General features: G+C 38.3%; 1 protein-coding gene across 12 annotated transcripts in view; it reads left to right on the top strand.

Moving 5' to 3' along the window:
- Positions 1-6,768, top strand: part of ECT2 (epithelial cell transforming 2) — a 69,742-nt gene extending 62,974 nt beyond the window's left edge. For 6 of the 12 annotated variants that reach the window (XM_072752199.1, XM_072752197.1, XM_072752196.1 and 3 more), the window contains 4 exons: positions 1,113-1,220; positions 2,272-2,418; positions 4,049-4,316; positions 5,433-6,768. In XM_072752199.1, coding sequence (XP_072608300.1) covers positions 1,113-1,220; positions 2,272-2,418; positions 4,049-4,315 — 522 coding nt within the window. In that variant the 3' untranslated portion in view covers position 4,316; positions 5,433-6,768. The remainder of the gene's footprint in view (positions 1-1,112; positions 1,221-2,271; positions 2,419-4,048; positions 4,317-5,432) is intronic. The other 6 variants (XM_072752206.1, XM_072752202.1, XM_072752205.1 and 3 more) reach the window with 1 other exon arrangement.
- The last annotated feature ends 15,282 nt before the right edge of the window (positions 6,769-22,050 follow it).

Genomic DNA, 22,050 nt, shown 5'->3' with positions numbered 1-22,050 from the left:
TGATGTCAGTGGTGAAGAGCCAAAGCAACCATTTATAATTGTAGAGTATAATATTTAAGACTATTTGTTTATAAGGGCGTTTAACATTTTATTTCAAAGGACTACTGTGCATTAATTATCTTGTTTTATGACTCCTGTGGGTTAAGTATACCAGATATATTCTACATTTTGCATATGAGAATATTTTCAGAAAAACCAATATCCACAAGGTTGTATAAAATTCTCTCTAGCCACAGAATGGCAGTGGTGGAAGATAGTCTTAATAGTGCTAGACTAGTGGAGGAACTTGGTGATTCATGACCTAGATCTACAAATTTAAAGTGTAAATTGGTTATAGGAGTATGCAAAAACATTTTATCTCACCTCCTTTTTTCGAAAAGCCCAACCCAAATATAATTTGAGCAAATGATATTTTGGATTACTTGGAGATTAGTTGTCTCATTTAAGGTTAATTTTCATTAGTGGCTCTTGGCCTATATGAAATTTTTTACTCCTTTTAGAATGTAACTTAAGCGACGAGCCCACTCCTTAGAAAAATGTCCTTTGCATTTCTGCACACACAGAGATTTGCATGTGATTTCAGGAAGGTTGCATACCTCCTTATTTCTATCCATTGCCACTTCTAGGAGCTCTTGATCACAGATTCAGAACCTCCAATTTAGAATCCATCACATTTTAGTTGAGGAACAAAGGAAAAAGTCTTAAGTTTTAATTTGAGATTATCTCAAGGAAATTTGTTTCTGATGTTGGTTTTGTAGTGGACTTAATACTTAAAGCATTATGTCCACTGATTTCCAACTTGTTGGTTTTAGGGTTGTTAAAAAGATTTTGAGTTTTTTTTTTTTTTTTTCAGTTGCTTTGGTGTCCATAGTCCTTGTAATGATTTTTGCATTTAGTGAATGCTCATGTTTTACTGTCCTTAAATTAGTACATTTCAAAGTTGAAATTATGCCAACCATATAAAAAAACCTGAGTTGTTTCATTTGTATATACTCCCATGTGCTTAAAGCTTTGATTTTAGAAACAATTGTGTATTTTTATTTTTACTTATTTATTTTAAAATAATATAAAAGTGGTTGTTTTTTGTTTGTTTGTTTGTTTGTTTTTGACAGGAGAATCTTATATACAGTGCTGATCCAGAATCCTTTGAAGTAAATACTAAAGATATGGACAGTACATTGAGTAGAGCATCTAGAGCAATAAAAAAGACTTCAAAAAAGGTGAGTCTTAGCTTATTATTTAACATATCACCAAAATGTATTTTTCAGATTATTTGAAAATAATACTGCCATAAACCCCAGTATAAGGATGGTCTGTATAACAGAGCTATTTTCTTGGTTCTAAAAGGGCCCATAGAGCTAATAGTTTTAGTTCAGCAAATTCTTTAGTGCAGTAATTATAACAACTTGTTATCCCCCCCATTCTTGTTAGTGCTACTTCTATGCCCCGTGCTTCACTAGAATGTCCTGGTGCTGGTTTAGATGTAGATACATATACATCCATCTTAAATATTGCCTGGGGTCTACTCCTGACCATAAGTACATTTCAGTCTCCTAATGATGAAGACCACTTCCCTTTTTACCTTGTCAGAGTTGAGGACTATGTAAGAATGTTGGTAATGGGGCTGTTTATTTCAAATGGGCTCCGTGCTGGGTGTGGAGTCCAGTGTGGATCTTGAATTCACCACCCTGAGATCATGACCTGAGCCGAAATTAAGAGTCAGATGCTTATAACTGACTGAACCACCCAGGTGCCCCATGTAATGGGACTTTTTAAAGGTAGAACTAGAATTTTAATATTTTGAGCAATTTTGTTCTTTTTGCTTTTGAAGAGAGGCCATCTACTTTATTATTTAATCATCTTTGTATCTCCCAGCATTTAATGTATATTATTATACCAGATAAGCATGTTAAATAATGATTCAAATGAACTCTTTCTCTTTTTTAATAAATAAATTGAGGTTCAAGTGGCTTTGGATTAAAGATTTCACAACTAAATTTTAGCAGAATCAGATAAAAACCCTGGTTTCTGATCTCCCAGGCCAGGTTTTTCTTCCTACTTTCTTCCTCACATTTGGCTGTAGTGCTTGATGATTGCAAGATGGAATAGTCTACAGTGTGCTACTACATCTTCTTACTGTTTTGTCCAAAGAAATTCCAATTCTGCCATATACTATTTGTAGAAAAACTTCATGTATATTTGGCTTTATGTTCTTATCAGTTGTGTTAGATTTATCTAGGCTTAATTAATTGTAACTCTTTTTAACTCTAGGTTACAAGAGCGTTCTCTTTCTCCAAAACTCCAAAAAGAGCTCTGCGAAGGGCCCTTATGACATCCCAAAGCTCAGTGGAGGGAAGAAGTCCTTCTAGCAATGACAAGCATGTAATGAGTCGTCTATCTAGCACATCATCATTAGCAGTAAGTGACTTTGGTCTAATGGCCTAAATGACTTATTCGCATTTACGGAGTTGGTATGGAATTTGCTAACTTTTTCAAAATGGAAGTCTTAATGTCTTTTTTTTTTTTTTTTTTTTTTTTTTGTCTCTTGGGTAAAGGTAACAGAAAAACTTCACTTAATGAACTAGATACATACTTGGTGTATAGTTTGATATGAAATTTTATTGGGATTGAGGTACATTCAAAAATCTCTAAGAAAAGAAACATTTGGGCAGCCCCGGTGGCCCAGCAGTTTAGCGCCACCTTCAGCCCAGGGTGTGATCCTGGAGACCCGGGATCGGGTTCTACATCAGGCTCCCTGCTTGGAGCCTGCTTCTCCCTCTGCCTGTGTCTCTGCCTCTCTCTCTCTCTGTGTGTCTCTCATGAATAAATAAATAAAATCTTGAAAAGAAAAGAAAATTTCAGTTAGGCTCATCACTTTAATAATGTAAACAATGATGGTTCTGTTTATAGAGATTGGCTCCAATAATACAGCAGATTGGGCTTTTTTTGTTGTTTTTTTACTATTTTTATGATGAGTAGAATATAACCTCTGAAGCCAAAGAATGATGTGGATTCTAAATTCATATGTGTATATTCTTAAATTTTTCCTGAATAACTCAAATTCCTAGTGGTGTCAGAATTATTAGACAATTAATATCAGGAACATTTCTAACATTTATTACTGCCACTAAGTATGTGAATGATGTATCTGTTCTTTGCAAAATTATTATTGATCTAACCTACTAAGGTTAAGAAAAGCAAGTGATTGACACTTCTTAGTTGTGTGTCCTTCAGCAAGTTTCTTCTCTTATCCTCATTTTTGCAGCTGAGAAAAAAAGAGGCTAATAGTACTTAACCCTGTAGTGTTACAATAAGGACTAAACAGACATACATACACAATGTGATTATCTAATGAGAAGCAATTTGAATAGTGGTTAAGAGCATGAACTCTGGAACTCACATGTTCAAATCCTGACTCTGCTGTTTGGTAGCTGTATGACTTTTGGCAAGTTATTAAAATCTCTCTGTTTGGATTTCTCTATCAGTAAGATGAATTTAAAGTAGTAGTTGTAAAGATTAATTACGTTAACATACGCAAAGGGCTTTGAATAATTCTTGGAATATAATAAGTGGTTTAGCATTTTATGAATGGTTACCTTTTGTTATATGAAATTTATAGATGAGGTACGTAACACCTCATCTAGTAACTCTTATTTTTTTAAAAGCTAGTTAGGTCTAAGTCTTAACTCAAACACAGTTAAATGTATGAGTATGTTTATACAAATTTTGGAGGAAGATTAACCTTCCAGTGGAAGGGAAGTTGTGCTTGACAATATAGATATATGCAAAGAAATTTGATAAATGAAAATGAGTTAATAGACAATACAGTAAGGCCAAAGTACTGTCCCTTGTTTATGTCCTGCATCTACATACCTATGTAACTCTTATAAACATTGCTTTTCAAATAGATGTAATTGGAATTCACAGAAAATTTTTAGAAAATTATTTGTAGCTTTTGTCACTTCTTTGTAGATAACATAAATAAGTATGTAAAATATCTTTAAAACATTGATGTCCTCTTCTCAATTGCTTATTTCTGTTCTAACAGATTGTCCATTCTGTTTCCACAAGCAATATAATTGGATTTACTAAGCATGTTTATGTACAGCGCTCAAACTCTACTGGTGGGCGCTCTCAAAACTCCTGGTTTCGATCTATCCGTCATTCTGCCTCACGAGCTAGTTTTTCAGAGATACTAAAAGGAACTATTGATTTTTCAAATTTCAAAAAAAGTCCTATCCAAGTCATCTTTGATATTTGTGAAGAATTAGGAGATATGCCAACCAGTAATGGAAACAAGCCTCGTGAAGTTTAATGTGAGCTTATTAGCTATTTGAAATTTGTGTTTGTGAAAAGAAGAAAGTATACTTTCTTCACTGAATCATTATTAAGTGGGTGGGGACTTAGAAATTAGAAATTTTCCTATTTATAAAAGTGATCATTTTAAGGAATAGTAATAATTTTGATGTAAAGTAGATTTTTATTCCAAATCTGATTCTTAATCTTAGATTTATGGCATTTATATAAAATTCATGCTTTTTAATATGGCAAATCATAAACGCTTCACTTGAAGAAACTTTAAGCTTTTATACTATCTTCTTAAATCATCTTTGTTATCACTTAAATGGTAATACTTTACCAACGTAGCTCTTTAAATAAATACTACATTTTACTACATTGTTGATGAGAACTTACAATCAGCTACTTGGTTGGCTCTAGATTTACTTACAGTTAGACATTCATATATGTTAAAGCAATAATAGCTTTCTTTATAATTCATCTTGATTTACACCCATTCTTCAATTTTTGGTGTTCTTGTGCATGTTTCTTTATTATTATTGAAAATTCTGATGATATTTAACTTTGACCTCTGAAACAAATATAGATAGCTTAGTAACTTAATAATCTTCAGAAGTGCTATATTTTGCTGTTTTTACATGGAGCAAAATTATACACATACACCTATGTATGAATTGCACACGTAGTACAAAAACTCTCTAGGAATATATGACCTTTAATTTTAGAGAACAATTTTTCATGAAGTAATTTCACTCCTCTTAATTTTGCTTTATGATTAAGAAGAAACTACTAGGGCTTGTCTTTTTACCACAAAAACTTACTAATTTATAATTTTTTTTAAAGAACCTGAAACAGTCTTTAATATCACACAGAAATACCCTATTACCAGTAAGCCAGTATCCCAGTTGACTTAATATATAATTAACCAGTCTGTGCATTTTTTTTTTTTTCAGAATGCTAAAATACTTTTGTGTTTTTTTCCCATCCCCTAATTTAAATTCATTTATTTAAAGAGTTTAGAATTTTCAGATGTTTTTAAATTGTTACATTAAGTTGTAAAAATAATCTGCATGATGCTAAAATGTTTTTTAAGAAAAAATTTAAATATAAAAATATTTGTCTTGTCTTTACAGGGTATCCCATCTCCCTCCCTTATCAGCCTACCTTCCTTCTTTGAAAGAAGAAGTCATACTTTAAGCAGATCTACAACTCATTTGATATGAAGCTTAAAGAAACATCTTAATTTAAAGCAACTTATAAACACTTCATGTTCAAATAAGAAACTGACTTAAATGGTACTTGTCATTAGCACTTGGTGAAAGCTGGAAAGAATATAGATAACACTAAAACTGTCATTTGATTTTCTTCTTGAATGAGTAAGGTTAACCTCTTACATATTTTTGAGTTAATTCATGTAAAAATAATATTGATTTTGATGTAATTTTTCTTTTCACTCGAATCCTTCATTCGAAGACCAATAATTTAAGTTATTCATATTAGTAGCCTTGCAACTTGATAATAGTAAATAAATTATATTGGTGAGTACCAAATACTGCTGTGACTCTCTGTGTATAGTGTCCATGAATGAAGTTTTGGAAATTCCTATTTGTGTATCTCAATTTGTGAAGAAATTAAGTGATAATACAGAACTTACTAGATAAAACACCTGCACAGATTTCTGGTTAATAGTGGGGACTTGTTTCAGATGTGCTGTTTGAAGTAGTTATTTAACTATTCTGTGGCAGTTTATTTTATTCTCTAAAGTTTTCAAAATGTAGAGTGTGGGTTTTAAAAGATTTGCTCTTATTAACAAGAATAATAATTAAAGGAGATGGTTTTAAAATATTTTTGCAAATTGAGATAAGAACAGAGAGTTTAAAAAATAATGTATATTTTGGCAAACATGGTATTAGTATATACTTATAACTTTTTCAGGGTCCATATATTTTGAGTGATTTTAGCCACTAGCAAATCTTCATTTAGTTTGATAGTGTGAGGAATTTTATTTTGAAGGGTAAGACCATGGGGAAATTGTGGTATGGACTATTATATACTCTATGAAATAATTCTAAAATTGGCATCAGTTTTACTAATCTGCTATAAGATACGTAGATACGTGTATGGTCTACCTTTTATTTTGGTCTCATAGTTAAGTGTAAAATTGAAATACATTTATTTGCTGTTGTAAAATATCTTTCAAACCCTGATGTTAATTTTCACAATAGTTTTTTTTATAGTCAGTGATACAAAATAATCAAGTTCCTATGAATAAATGCATTTTTATTTCCTATCTGTGTAGGAGAATATGCAAACTTTTGTCATTTAACAATTTTCAGTCATCTGCTTTAATAGTTGACTAGATTTTTTCTATGCCACATATTTGCCATTTTTAAATAGTAAGTCACTCTTTATATATTTTAAAAGCAGTTGTATTAGTAAGAACTTTGTAAATAAATACTTAAAACTCAAGTATATTTTGTTTCATGTTTTTTGTTGTTTTGTAAAGAATTACTTAGTTTAGAGAGAGAGAGAGGGACAGCAGGGAGAGAGGCAGAGGGAGAGAGAGTCTCAAGCTACTCCCTGCTGAGCATAGAGCCTGCTGTGTGGCTTAATCCCTTGACTCTGAGATCATGACTTGAGCTCAAATCAAGAGTTGGATGCTCAACCATCTGAGCCACCCAGGCACCCCTGTTTCGTGTTTTAATCAATTCCTTTACACAAATTTTTATAAGTCAGTATGAATGCTTGCTTCAACTTCTTTCATATATTTGCTTGAGTATTTATTTTATTCATTTCTCCATTAATATTTTTGAGCATTATGTATACTGAGCTTTATTGTAGGACTTTTTTTTTTTAACGATTTTATTTATTTATTAGAGAGGCAGGAAGAAACAGACTCCCCACTGAGCGGGGAGGTGGATGTGGTTCTTGATTCTCAGGACCCTGAGATCATGACCTGAGCCAAGGTCAGATGCTTAATAGACTGAGCCACCCAGGCGCCCCAGGACAGTAGCTTTTAATCTGGAATCTATTTTGTAGAATGGAGGCAGTGAATCTTATGATAGTTTATAAAAAAAATTTGTGTTTAGTGCATGTATGCATTTTTCTGGCAGAAATTACACAGCTTTTATCATTTTATTGGAGATGGAGCTTTGATTTCTTCCAAAAGTATGGTGTTTCCAGGGAGGGGAAATGACCTGAGATAAGGCATGAAATTGGAAACATTGGATGAACCCTGGCAAAATATTAGCAGGTAGTTAATTTTAACTTTAACCCCTTAAATGCCTCTTGTTTTTCTCAGTAATGATTCCTGCTCCAGTATAGTATTTTTGGTATCCCCATTACAAATTAAAGACCGTGTGCGTATATTCTTTATGTCAACATGCTTTATCATGTTTGGATATTACTTACAAATTAACCTTTTATTCTCTATTGAGAAAATGTTTTAGTATTGATGTTTAATCTGTTGCATTATATTAATATATTTTGTAATGTTAACCCATTATTGTATTTGTGGGTTACACCATATAAATCCTACATGATGTATTGAATATAGAACCATATCAATAAAGAATCACATTCATGAAAGAGACATAAAATGTTTAATTCTATAGCAAGTTTGAAAATGTGTTGGACCTAGGCAAAGTATAGCCAAAGTTGACTCAAAAGGAAGTAGAGAATTCTAATGGCCCAAAAAAATAGCACAAATTAGGTAAATATGCACTGTTGAAGAAGATGCAAATTCCAAATGATTTTAAATCTGAGTTCTAGTATTTAAAGACTACTTAATGTATAGTAATAGTCATACTTTGCAGAATTAAAAAAGATTGGCAGCTATCCAGTTCATTTTGTGAAGTTTAACATAAGCTTTATATCAAAATTTTAAAAGGATAATGTAAGAAAGAAAAGTACTGATTAATTTCAATTATGGATATAGAAGCAATCATTCTAAATAAATGATTAACAATTAAGTCTAGAAGTAAGAATACAGTCTAACCGAATATGTGACCTTTGGATGAGTAATAAACATAGCAGGTCTAAACTGGCATAATGATCATAGTAAATGGAACTCAGTGCTCTTGACTGAAGGAGCCTTTTAGACTCACGCAGTTTGATTCAAGTTTATTTCTCAGCTCCACCATTATGGAGCTGAAATGGGAATGAGGTTTCCAGTTGGATCCAATATCAATGCTAAAGAGCCTTTTGAATTGTTGTAGGGATTTTGTTGCATCAAGTAGGGTTCTTTCAAGAGTGTGTGGTTTAATATTTTGGAAGTTTACAAATACAACTTAATTGACAATTTATAGGAGAAAATACATGATTGATCAGTAGATTCTGTAAGGTCATTTAATAAAACTCAGCCACTGTTTTTCATAAAATTTCAACTAAGGCCTTTGGGCAACATCACTAAATATAGTCAGAGTTCTTCTAACGGAATTATTGAACATTTATGAAATACAATTTAAAAATAATTTTAGTATATAACTGAGGTTAAAAATATGGAAATTGCTTGTTGTGAGGAATTGATCGAAATCCAAGCCAATAAAATACAGGTTGTGTGTGGGGGTGTGTGGCGGAGTGAGGGGGGCGGGGAGTGTAACATGACAAATTGTTTCCAGAATGTGTATGGAATTAAAGAGGGTTAAGAATGACCAATCAGTTGAGAAACTTACTATGTCAGGAACAAGGTTTATTATAAACCTGTAGTATCAAGACGGCAAGATATTGGAAGTCTCAATGCACTGAACACAAATTAATGGGTCATAATTAAAAACTGATAAACTGGGATCCCTGGGTGGCGCAGCGGTTTGGCGCCTGCCTTTGGCCCAGGGCGCGATCCTGGAGACCCGGGATCGAATCCCACATCAGGCTCCCGGCGCATGGAGCCTGCTTCTCCCTCCGCCTGTGTCTCTGCCTCTCTCTCTCTCTCTGTGACTATCATAAATAAATAAAAAATTAAAAAAAAAAAAACATTCATCTTTAAAAAAAAAAAAAAAAAAACTGATAAACAAAAGTGGTGCTTTGAAACAGTGAAATCTGTCTATCCAGTAAGTGGTGCTGAGAAAAATCTCTTTTTCTTTAAGAAGAAAAATCTAATGTCTTCACATTCTATACAAAATGAATTCCAGGGGAATTAGAGATTTAAATATGAAAGGTAAAAACTAAAAAAGATTTCACTAGGTAATATAGGAGAGTATCTTAATCTGTCCAGGTTTGGAAAATATTGCTTAAATGTGTCATCATAGGGGATCCCTGGGTGGCACAGCGGTTTAGCGCCTGCCTTTGGCCCAGGGCATGATCCTGGAGACCCGGGATCGAATCCCACGTCGGCCTCCTGGTGCATGGAGCCTGCTTCTCCCTCTGCCTATGTCTCTGCCTCTCTCTCTCTCTCTCTCTCTGTGTGACTATCATAAATAAATTTTAAAAAAATGTGTCATCATATTTAAAATTAATTTTAGTGGGAAGGATTGGTAAATCTGTATTAAAACTCAGAACTTCCAGTCGTGAAAACACACCATTAAGAGCAAAAGTCACAAAGTATATGTTCACAATATATGTAACTGATGGACTCATCCGGAATTGTATTATAAAGAACTAAAAAGCCAAAAAACATAGACCTCCATGTGGAAAAACAAGCATTCACGGTTGAGAAAATCCAAGGGGTTAGTGTTCCTGGATCGTATAGTAGCCCTGTTTCTAATCTTTTGAGGCACATCCATCTCCTTTCCATAGTGGCTGCGCCAACGTACATTTCCACCCATAATTCAAGGGTTTGCCTCTCCCCACATTTCTGCCACCTCATGTTACTTCGTACCTTTCCGGTAATGGCCCTTGTAACTGATAGGAGTGGATATCTCCTTGCATTTCAGTTTCCATTTTCTTGATAATTAGTGATGTTGAGCACATTTTCATGTATCTCTTGGTCATCTGTATGTCTTTGGAAAATGCCTTTTTGGGTCCTCTACTCATTTTTAAATTGGACTGCTGGTTCACTTTTGAGTTATAATACCTGATTCGCAGATTCTTCTGTTCAGTAGATTGCCTTTTTATTTTGTTGACTTCCTTCACCGTAAGAACCTTTTTAGTTTGTTGTAGTCAAAGCTTGTGTATTTCTGCTTTTATGGATGGCCTTTGCTTTTGGTGTCAAATCCAAAAAAAAAAAAAAAAAATCATTGCCAAGACCAATGTCAGGGAAACTACCACTATTTTTCTTCTAGGAATTTTATGGTTTCATGTCTTATATTCAAGTCTTTAATCCTTTATGAGTTAATTTTTTGTCTGTGCTGAAGATAATGGTCCAATTTGATTCTTTTGCTCATGGCTAACCAGTTTTCCCAATACTATTTATTGAAGAGACTGTCCTTTCCGAACTACATTCTTGGCTCCTTTGTTGTAAATTAATTGGCCATATATTCATAAGTTTATTTGTGGGCTCCTCATTTGTTCCAGTGATCAATGTGTTTTTAATGCCAATACCGTACTGTTTTGGTTACTATTGTTTTGTAATATAGTTTGAAATCAGGGAGTGTGATGACTATAGCTCATAGTGTGTTCTTTTTCACGGTTGCTTTGGCTATTTGAGTCTTCAGTGGTTCCATACGAATTTTAGGATTGTTTGATCTGTTTCTATGAAAAACACCATTGGAATTTTGATAGGGACTGCGCTGAATCAAGATTACTTTGGATAGAATGGACATTTTAACAATATTAATTCTTCAAATCCATGAGCATTGAACCATCTTTCCATTTATTTGCATCTTCAGTTTCTTTTATTAATGTCTTATAGTATCAGTGTACATTTCATCTCCTTGGTTAAATTTATTCCTAGGTATTTTAATTCTTTTTGATGCATCATCCCCTCCTTTAAAAAAAACCTCTTTCCTCCTTTGGATTTTGTGTCACTACTTTTTTCCCCTTCTACCTATTGAGCTAACTCTCAATGTATATCTTTGAATGTATAATCTCTTCCCATCCCTGACATGGACATGCTTCCCAAATATTAATCTTTGGGCCTTACTTCTTTGCATCTTATATACTCACATTACACTTTTATGTATGTATGTATATCTCTATCTCTACATTTATATTCATATGTATATACACATATCTATAATACTATTTGTAAAACATCCCCTGATTTTATTTTTAAAAATTTGTTTTCCTCCAAACTTTTATTTAAATTCTAGTTAGTTGGGCAGTCCTGGTGGCTTAGCGATTTAGCGCCAACTTCAGCCCAGGGTGTGATCCTGGAGACCTGGGATCAAGTCCCACATCAGGCTCGCTGCATGGAGCTTGCTTCTCCCTCTGCCTGTGTCTCTGCCCCTCTTTCTCTCTCTGTCTCTAATAAATAAAAATTTTTTAAAAAGTTAAAAAAATAAATTCTAGTTAGTTAACATACAGTAATATTGGTTTCAAGAGTAGAATTTAGTGATTCATCACTTAACATATAATAATACCCAGTGCTGGGTTGCCTGAGTGGCTCAGTTGGTCAAGCATCTGACTTCAGCTTTGGGGTCCTGGGATCGAACCCCGTGTCAGGCTCCCCATTCAGTGAGGAGTCTGCTTGTCCCTCTGCTCCTACCCCTGCTTGTGCTCTCTCTCTCTCCCTCAAGTAAATCTTCAAACAAATAGAAACAATATCCAGTGTTCATCATAATGGGTGCTTAATACCCATCACCCATTTAGCTAACCCCCCGTCCCCTCCCTCCATCAACCCTCAGTTGTTCTCTATTGATAAGAATCTCTTACAGTTTCTTACCCTCTCTCTTTTCCCCCTGCTTCCCCTGTGTTCATCTGTTTTGTTTCTTAAATTCCACAAATGGGTGCAATCAGGGTATTCATCTTTCTCTGACTGACTTACGTTGCTTAGCATAGTACACTCTAGCTCCATCCATGTCGAAGATTTCATTCTTTCTGATAGTTGATTAATATTCCATTGTAGATAATACACTGCATCTTCTTTATCCCTTCATCAATTGATAGACACTTGGGCCCTTTCCATAGTTTGGCTGTTGTAGATAATGCTGCTATAAGAATCAGGGTACGTGTAACCCTTCAAATCTGTTTGTTTATTTTTATTTTGGAGAGAGTGATACAGTACAAGTGGTGTGGGGGAGACAAAGCGAGGGGGAGAGAGAATCTTAAGCAGGCTCCATGCCCAGCATGGAGCCCCACACAGGGTTCAGTCTCACGACTCTGAGTTTAGGACCTGAGCTGAAACCAAGTTGGCTTAACCAACTGAGCCACCCAGGTGTCCCCCGGAATCTGTATTTTTTTATCCTTTGGGTAAATACCCAACAGTGCAATTGTTGGATTATAGGGTAGCGCTATTTTTAACTTTTTGAGGAACCTCTACACTGTTTCCCAGAGTGGCTGCACCAGCTTGCATTCCCACCAATGGTGTAAGAGGTGGGAATTTCTCCACATCCTCACCAACATCTGGTAGTTTCCTGTGTTGTTAATTCTAGCTTTTTCTGAAAGGTGGGAGGTGCTATCTCATAGTGATTATGCTTTTATTTCCCTGATGATGACTGATGTTGAGCGTCTTTTCATGTGTCTGTTAGCCCTTTGGATGCCTTCATTGGAAAAATGTCTATTCACGTCTTCTGCCCATTTCTTACCTGGATTTTTTGTTTATTGGATGTTGGCTTTGATAAATTCTTTATAGATTTTGGATACTAACCCTTTATCAGACACATCATTTGTGAAACCTCCAATTCCATAGGCTGCCTTTTAGTTTTGTTGATCATTTACTTTCCTGTGCAGAAGCCTTTTATCTTGATGAAGTCCCAATAGTTCATTTTTGTTTTTGTTTCCCTTGCCTCTAGCGATGTATCTAGTAAGAAGTTGCTATGCCAAGGTCGAAGAGGTTGCTGCCTGCAGGACTTTTTTTTTTTTTTTAAGATTTTATTTATTAATGAGAGACACACAGAGAGAGGCAGAGACACAGGCAGAGGGAGAAGCAGACTCCATGCAGGGAGCCCGACGTAGGACTCCATCCCGGATCTCCAGCATCACGCCCTGGGCCAAAGGCAGACGCTAAACTGCTGAGTCACCCAGGCGTCCCTGCCTGCAGGATTTTGATGGTTTCCTGTGAGAAACCAAACATTTAGGGCTTTCAACCATTTTTAATTTATTTTTTGTGTATAGTGTAAGAAAATGGTCCAGGTTCATTCTTCTGCATGTGGCTGTCCAGTTTTCCCAACACCACTTGTTGAAGAGACTGTCTTTTTCCCATTGGATAGTCTTTCCTGCTTTGTCGAAGATGAGTTGACCATACAGTTGTGGGTCCATTTCTGGGTTTTCTCTTCTGTTCATTGATCTTTGTGTCTGTTTTCCTGCCACTACCATACTGTCTTCATGACTACGGCTTTGTAACTTAGCTTGAAGTCTAGAATCATGATGCCTCCCACTTTGCTGTTCTTTTTCAGGAGTGCTTTGGCTACTCAGGGTCTTTTGTGGTGCCATTCAAATTTTAGGATTGTTTTTGTTCTAGCGCTGTGAAATATGTTGGTGGTGTTTTGATAAGGATTCCATTAGATGTGTAGATTGTTTGGGCAATATAGACATTTTAACAGCATTCTTTGAATCCATGAGCAAGGAATAGTTTTCTATTTCTTTGTGTCCTTTTCAATTTCTTTCATAATTGTTCTATAGTTTACAGAGTATAGATCTTTTACCTCTTTGTTTGGTTTAATCCTAATTATCTTATGGTTTTTGGTGCAATCGTAAATGGGATTTATTGATTTATTTTTTCTGCTGCTTCATTTTTGTTATATAGAAATGCAACAGATTGCTGTATGTTGATTTTATATCCTGCAATTTTGCTGAATTCATGTATTTTAACAATTTTTGGATGGAATCTTGGTTTTTCTACATAGAGTATCATGTTGTCTGCAAATAGTGAAAGTTTTACCTCTTCCTTGCTGATTTGGATGCCTTTTATTTCTTTTTGTTGTCAGATGGTTGAGGCTAGGACTTCTAGTACTGTGTTGAACAGCAGTGGTGAGAGTGGGCATCCCTGTCGTGTTCCTGACCATAGAAGAAAAGCTCTGTTTTTCCCCATAGAGGATATTAGTTCTGGGTCTTTCTTGCATGGCTTTTATGACATTGATGTACGTTCCATCTGTACCTACTTTGCTGAGGGTTTTTATCAAGAATGGATGCTGTATTTTGTCGAATGCTTTTTCTGCATCTATTGAGAGGATCATGTGGTTCTTATCCTTTCCTTTATTAATGTGGTGCATCATGTTGATTGATTTGCAAATAGTGAACCACCCCTGCTACCCAGGAATAAATCCCACTTGGTCATGGTGAATAGTTCTTTTAATTACTGTTGGATCCGATTTACTAATATCTTGTTGAGGACTTTTGCATCCATGTTCATCAGGGATATTGGCCCATGATTGTCCTTTTTAGTGGAGCCTGTCTGGTTTTGGAATCAAGGTAATACCTTTGGAATCAAGGTAAGGCCTCATAGAATGAGTTTGAAAGTTTTCCTTCCATTTCTATTTTTTGGAACAGTTTGAGAAGAATAGTTATTAATTCTTCTTTAGGGACACCTGGGTGGCTCAGCGGTTAGGTGTCTGCCTTTGGCTCAGGGCGTGATCCTGGTCCCAGGATCGAGTCCCACATGGGGCTCCCTGCATGGAGCCTGCTTCTCCCTCTGCCTGTGTCTCTGCCTCTCTCTCTGTATCTCTCATGAATAAATAAATAAAATCTTTTAAAAAAATTCTTTAAAAGTCTGGGAAGCTATCTGGCCCTGGACTTTAGTTTTTTTTTTTTTTTTTTTTTTTTTTTTAATTACTAATTCAATTTCTTTGCTGTTTCTGGGTCTGTTCAAATTTTCTATTCCTGTTTCAGTTTTGGTAGTTTGTAAGTTTCTAGGAATTTGTCCTTTCTTCCAGATTGTCCAGTTTGTGGACAATTTTCATAATTTTCTCTCATAGTTTTTTGTATCTCTGTGGTATTAGTTGTTATTTTTCCTTTCTTATTTGTGATCTTATTTATTTGGGTCCTTCCTTTCTCTTTAATTCTTTTAAAGAACCAACTCTTAGTTTCGTTGATCTGTTCTACTGTTTTTTTTTTTCTTTTTCTTTCTGTATTGCTTATCTCTGCTCTATGTAACCTTTAGTATTTCTCTCCTTCTGCTGGCTTTAGGCTTTATTTGCCGTTTCTTTTCTAGCTCCTTACGCTGTGTATTTGAGACTTCCCTTGCTTCTGGAGGCTGTAACTACAACCTTCCTTCTTAGGACCACCTTTGCTGTGTCCCAAAGGTTTTGAACTGTCGTGTTTTCATTTTCATTTGCTTCCATGTATGTTTTTATTTCTTCTTTAATTTCTTGGTTAACGCATTCATTCTTTAGTAGGATGCTCTTTAACCTCTAAGTGTTTGTGGTCTTTCCAAATTTTATCTTGTGGTTGACTTTGAGTTTCATAGTGTTGTGGTCTAAAAATATGCATATGATCTCAGTCTGTTACCTATTGAGACCTGATTTGTGACCCAGTATGTGATCTATCCTGGAGAATGTTCCATGTGCATTCGGGAAGACTGTGTATTCTGGTGCTTTAGGATGGAATGTTCTGAACACATCTGTGAAGTCCATCTGGTCCAGTGTGTCATTCAAAGCCCTTGTCTCCTTGTTGATCTTCTGCTCAGATGATCTGTCCATTGCGGTTAAGTGGGGTGTTAAAGTCCCCTACTATTATTGTATTGTTATCCATGAGTTTCTCTATGTTGGTTATTAATTGATTTATATACTTGGGTGCTCCCAAGTTAACCCGATTTAGTGCCACCTCACACTTTGTAGTTTTAAATCTGAAGTCTCTTCTTTCTCCTTCACCCCGGTAGTACTGTTTTCCTTTTTTTCTCCCTCTTTATCTTCCTATGAGTGGCATCACCCTATCACCTGAGCCAGACACCTGGGAATCATCCTACGCCCCAGCCTGTCTCTCTTCCGTATTCTTCATAGATCCCACTCCTTAGAATCTTGACATGAACCCATGCCCGCCTCTCTATTCCCATTGCTGTGCTTATTTCAGGTGTATGTGACTTTCTCCTGGATTTATGTGGTCATCTAGTCTTAGCCTGCATTCCACAAAAGCATAATGTGGGGAAAGGCTGTGTTCGGGGGTTTTGTTTTGTTTTTGAGGTGGTTTATCTTGGGGAGTAGAAATGGAGAAACAGAGATTAGGAAGTGTCTGATTTGCCTTCTAACTGATATTTTCCTTCTGCTGTCCATCCATTAGAGCCAGAATAATTTTTTTAAAGATTTATTTATTTGAGAGAGACAGAGCATGCACGCAAGTGGGGAGGGGGGGGGGCAAAGGGAGAAGGAGAGAGAGAAGCAGGCTCTCAGCTGAGACCGGGGCCCTGGGATCATGACCTGAGCCGAAGGCAGGTGCTTAACCAACTGAGCCACCCAGGGGCCCCCAGAGTAACTTTCTCAAAAACAAATGATTCTGTTATTTTCATGCTTAAAATGTTTCAATGTCTCTGCTGGAGACTTCCAGAAAAATATATGTTTCTTAGAATATTATAATGGTCCTCCCTTTAGGATCTGCCCCCTTCCTACTTTCTTAGAGCCCTCATTCACCACTTCCCCATATAAAACCTTCCCAGAATATTCCCCACTCTTACTCTAGCTCCTTATCAATACTGAATCCTCTTCCTAGAATGCTCTTCCTCCCCTGTTTTGCTTAACTATTCTCTCCTTTATGATGTCTTACTTGTTGCTGTACTTTTTCTCAGGCCCACTAGTTCCCCTGCTACATGTTCTAGCAGCATTCTATGTTTGCCTTCACCATAGAGCTTATATTGTGTTACTTCCAGGGGACGTGGTGGTGTCTAATTTATCCATTAAACTATATTGTCAATTCCTAGCATTCTGACAGGTAATAGGTGTCCAATAACTACTGAAAATTTCCCAGTATTTTGGGGAACGTGAACCAACCATATCTCTGAGGTGAAGAATGACCACATTCAGTGTATGTCTAAATACCTTTGGGGTTTTAGTTCCTCCCAGCAGGTGTGAACCAAGTATGTTCCTGTTAGATGTGCCGTAGGAAGAACGCGGATTGTGAGCATTGCTTGGAGGAGGGTTAGGTAAAGAGACGAGAAAGGTGGCAGCCCTGCCGTGCTGGAAGGGTCCAAAGAGTGGTCTTGTTGTTACTGCTGGAAACAGCACTCAGCTGATCACCTGCAAAAAGTGTGAAGACTGATAACCTTTGGAGCAATCCATTAGAGAAAGTGTTTCAGCTGTCCACATGCTGGAGCTGGAAAAGCAGCACGTGAGCCCGGATGCAACTGGGCTGTGAGCCAGGATAATTTCTGTAGAGTCTGAAAATGTGACATAAGGCACTAATATTGTACCTCCCCAGGATCTGGGCCTCACTGCCAAGAGGAGTGGCATTGCTGGAAATAACCCTGGGAAAGTGTGGCAGAGACTTGGGAAAATATTGTAGGCTGAGAGATTATTTTTCGCTTCCCAATAAATCTGCCAGGCTGAATTCATTTGCAAAAGAATAGATTAAGCTTGATTTGTTTGGCTTTTGTGGTTTCAACTTCCCTAGAATTAATTCATGCCAAATTTATTATAACTTTATTTTTTTAAATGAAGAACTGTATAATTTTCTACTTGATTAAAAAATAATAAATGCATATACCATTCTGGTTTTAGTGTTTCTAAAGGTGACTTCCCTAACTTTAAATAATACAAAACACGGCTGTTTCTTCTACTGTCAACTTTAGGCATTATTTTTTAGCTGCACTTCTGAGAGAGGCTGAAAAATATGTAAGTTACACCTTCTCCTCTCCCCTCTTCCAACCCCAATTTATTTTTTGATTTTCCACCTCCAATTTAAAACAACTGTTATTTTTGTTTGATCTTTTTATTATTCTAAGTGAAACAGCGTCTCATAATTCCCAAGATTTTTTTTTTTTGAGTGGGGGGAGAGGTAGAGGGAGAATGAGAATCTTAGGCAGGCTCCACTCCCAGCGTGAAGCCCCACAAGGGGCTCGATTTCACAGCCCTGAGATCATGCCCTGAGTTGAAATCAGGAGTCAGACGCTTAACTGACTGAGCCACCCAGGGCTTCCCCTCCCAATGATTTTTTAAAAATATTAAATTTGGGATGCCTGGGTGGCTCAGCGGTCGAGTGTCTGCCTTCGGCCCGGGTGTGATCCTGGGGTTCTGGGATCGAGTCCCACATGGGCCTCCCACAGGGACCCTGCTTCTCCCTCTGCCTGCGTCTCTGCCTCTCTCTGTTTCTGTCATTAATGAATAAATAAAAATCTTGAAAAAATAATATTAAATTTGAGTGCATTTTTATTAGCCCTCAGCTCATTTATCTTCACACTGGACCTAAGAAATCATGATTCCTTCTCTTTTTCCACACATGGAAACTGAGGCACAGAGCAGTTACGTGACTTGCACGCGGGTACCAGCTAACAGTGTAGTGCTGGGATGGCCCCCACGCCTGTGCTAGTGAGCGCCACTGTTTCCCACAGAGGAGCCCTCTCATCCATCTGCCCCTGCCCTCCAGAAGCAGCTCCCCCAAGTCCTGTGCCTTGGCCGTGGGCAAGGCGGTGCTGGGTGCGCCCTGGTGCACACGAGGCGGGAGGCGGGAGGGCCTCCTGAAGGAGGTGGGGTGTGATGCAGGTGGGGAGCACTCCCAGTGGGCACTGGGAAACGGTGAACTCCATCAGGTCAGCATTGGCCACATTTACGTTCCGTTGACATCGCGAAGTCTTGCAGATTCGGGTTAACAGGCGGATTCAAAGTGTGAACGTTGATACAGCATTTACTCTGTTGTGATGGAGTGAATGTCGTCCTACGTGGGGACAACTGCTGTTAGGATCATAAATTCAGGGTTTAATCAATCAGGATGAATGATCCTTGTATCCACTTGGTCACTGTTGTCTGGCTCTCAGCTTCTGGTGGCCTCTGCTGAACCAGATTCAAAAAAAAGAGTCCCATTTTAATACTCTGTTACGTTTTCAATAAGGTTGTGCAGTGTAGGTGGATGGGAAGCGTGTGACAGTGCCTTTCTGCTGTGAGGCCCAAAATGGTGTGGTCCAGGGGTTGAGTGCGCGGCTAGTCCAGGCTGATGACATTATTTTTCTATGGATGTGCTTTTCCCATTTAATTAAAAAAAATTTTTTTTAAGTTTTATTTATTTATTCATGAGAGACACAGAGAGAGGGGCAGAGACAGAGGCAGGGTCCCTGCGGGGGAGTCTGATACGGGACTCGATCCTGGGCCCCGGGGTCACGACACGACCTGAGCCGAAGGCAGACGCTCAACCACTGAGCCACGCAGGTGCCCCCCTTTTTCCCATTTAAATGACACGATTGGTACATACGCATTTTCAAGAGCTCAGAGGCACTAGTGAACAGAAATAAGAGTCACGAGAACGAGTGTCCCATCTTCAGGGATAGTTACTCCTGACCTTGTATCCTCTTATATTCTTCTCACATGATACTGGATATGTCTTGCCTTCTGATCTCAAAATCTTTGTTTAAATGACATAAATCCCTCCCCCCCCACCCCCAGCCAAATTCACTGTCTGAAAAGAGAACTCGTTATAGCCAATCCACATGTCGCAGCAGCCAAGTGTTTGATTTGTGCACAAAGTCGGGGCGGGGCGGGGGGACTAGCCTGCTGCAGTGGATTCTCAGCTCCTCTGCTGAAAATACTGACTGATCTGCGTTTGCACACTTCACACATGCTGCACGTTGTCTCATCGGATCCGCACATCGTGACATGAAAACGTCTCCCGGGAATGCCGAAGAGCCTACGGAGAAAGTAGATGGGCCCAGGAGGAGCAGAAAACTATTGGCAGAGGTGACTGAACTGCAAGGCACATTTTTAATGTTGGTGAAACTTGGCTATTTTGGAGGCGAGGGCCATCGCGCACGCTCATTTCAGGAAAGGAGACACAGGTGCTAGAACACAGGCCATCCAGGGCAGGCTAAGCGCTGTACAGTGACTGGGATGTGGAGCTAAGGCCTCTGCTTGCTGTCGCCACTTCAAACCCCCACTGCCTTTTGGAGACGTTTGAGGAGTGCGTTGTCTGCTCCGGGGTACTCGGCTGGTAAAGATCGGGGTGACCAGGGCAGTGATCGGCGATCACACGAGGGGCTGACTGGCTCCATTCAGCAGGGTACGCAAGGGCGGAAAGCTTGCAAACGAGGCCCCTTTGACAATCGACAGTGCGCCCAGATGGCCCTCAAGTGTCGGCAGTCCTGGAGATGGTGTCCTGGCCATCCCCGGGCCGCCCGGTGTTGTGCCCGATGGTGGCCTCCAAGCCTCTGAGCCTCCGCTGGAAAACAATCAACTCGATCATGTCAGCATTGGTCACGTTTACGTTCCGTTGACATTGCGAAGACAAATGGTCTGATGCTGCAGGCAACGCCGCTCTGGGTCAGGATTTACGGAAGAGTTTTGACGTTCAGAAGGTCTTGAGATTCATCACTGGGTTTGGCAAGTATCCTAACAAATAACGAATACGGTGTGGGAGACACCAGCCCCGCAACTGTGGCTGACTTCCAAGGCTTGGAGGCAGTGATCAACACCACGCAAAGACCCTAAATCTCGTGAAGGAGGCTAGAGTTAGTGAAGTGGGTGGTGCAGAGGACTTAGGGCCAGGGTGCTTGTTTCCCTTGATAGTCATCCTGGGTCAAAGCAGAGAAGGAAGCAAGAGCCGTAAATACGTGTTGCTCCTCTTTGGAAACTCAAAAGTCAGTAGAGGCAGGCGAGTAAGCAGGCATAGAGGCACAAGACCATGGGTCCATTGGAGACCGCGAGGAACTGAGGTGTGTCCTGTTTCAAGGGGGGTAGAGGGTGGGGAGCACAATACGCAGGTTTTGCCAACTATCATCCAGGAAATAAAAACTACGTGTTGCCAAAATTTTTGGATTTTTCAAGAAGAGCTGGAAGTTTCCATTTTCAAGTCAAATTCCCTGATCTTTCCACTGTGTGGGTTAACAAAGTTCAGGCCAAGCAAATATATCTATAGACTAGATTTAGTCCACATATAAGTTGTTTGCACCCTCTGGCCTTTCTTTTTCTTTTTTTTTTTTTGAGGGGAAGAAAGATTTATTTATTTATTTGAGAGAGAGAGAGAGAGAGAGGGAGAGAGAGGGAGAATATGCAGGTGTAGTGAAAAGGGACAGAGGGAAGGAGATCCTAAGTAGACTTTGCACTGAGTGCAGAGCCCAGTCTTGGGGCTTGACCCCCGAGATCATAACCTGAGCCGAAACCCAAGAGTCGTAGCTTGACCCACTGCACCAGCCAGGTGCCCCCACCCCCTGGCCGTTCTAAGAGCACTCAGTGTGCACATTCCAGGGACCTCGGAACCCTGAGATGGCCTGCCACCAAAGTAGGCTTAAACTGACACAGCCCGTCATACTCTTGTGAGAATTTGTACCATAGTACAAGGATTTAGTCAGTGATAGAGCAGAAATCAGGATCTATATCCTCACGGAAGAGATTGCAGGAAGAAAGTGCAATAGCAGATGCCGAGAGTAAGAGAAAATTATTATTATTAGCTAATAATATAAAGGGTGAAGAGGTTGTCAAGCAGAAGCAGTTAGATAGTAGCTGAGTCGTGATACAGTCAGGACAAACAATCGCAGCGTGACAAGGGGACAGACACTCTGGGTTTCTTAGGGTGCTGCCCGCTGAAAGGCTCCTTGGTCCCTCTAATTCCGTCCTCATCTTCGGGAGGTCTTAATGGACGGTTGGACCA

The sequence above is a fragment of the Vulpes vulpes genome, chromosome 3, assembly GCF_048418805.1.
Source record: "Vulpes vulpes isolate BD-2025 chromosome 3, VulVul3, whole genome shotgun sequence".
Lineage (NCBI taxonomy): Eukaryota > Metazoa > Chordata > Mammalia > Carnivora > Canidae > Vulpes > Vulpes vulpes.
Note: the sequence above shows the minus strand (reverse complement) of the source record. Positions and strands in the feature narration are given on the sequence as shown.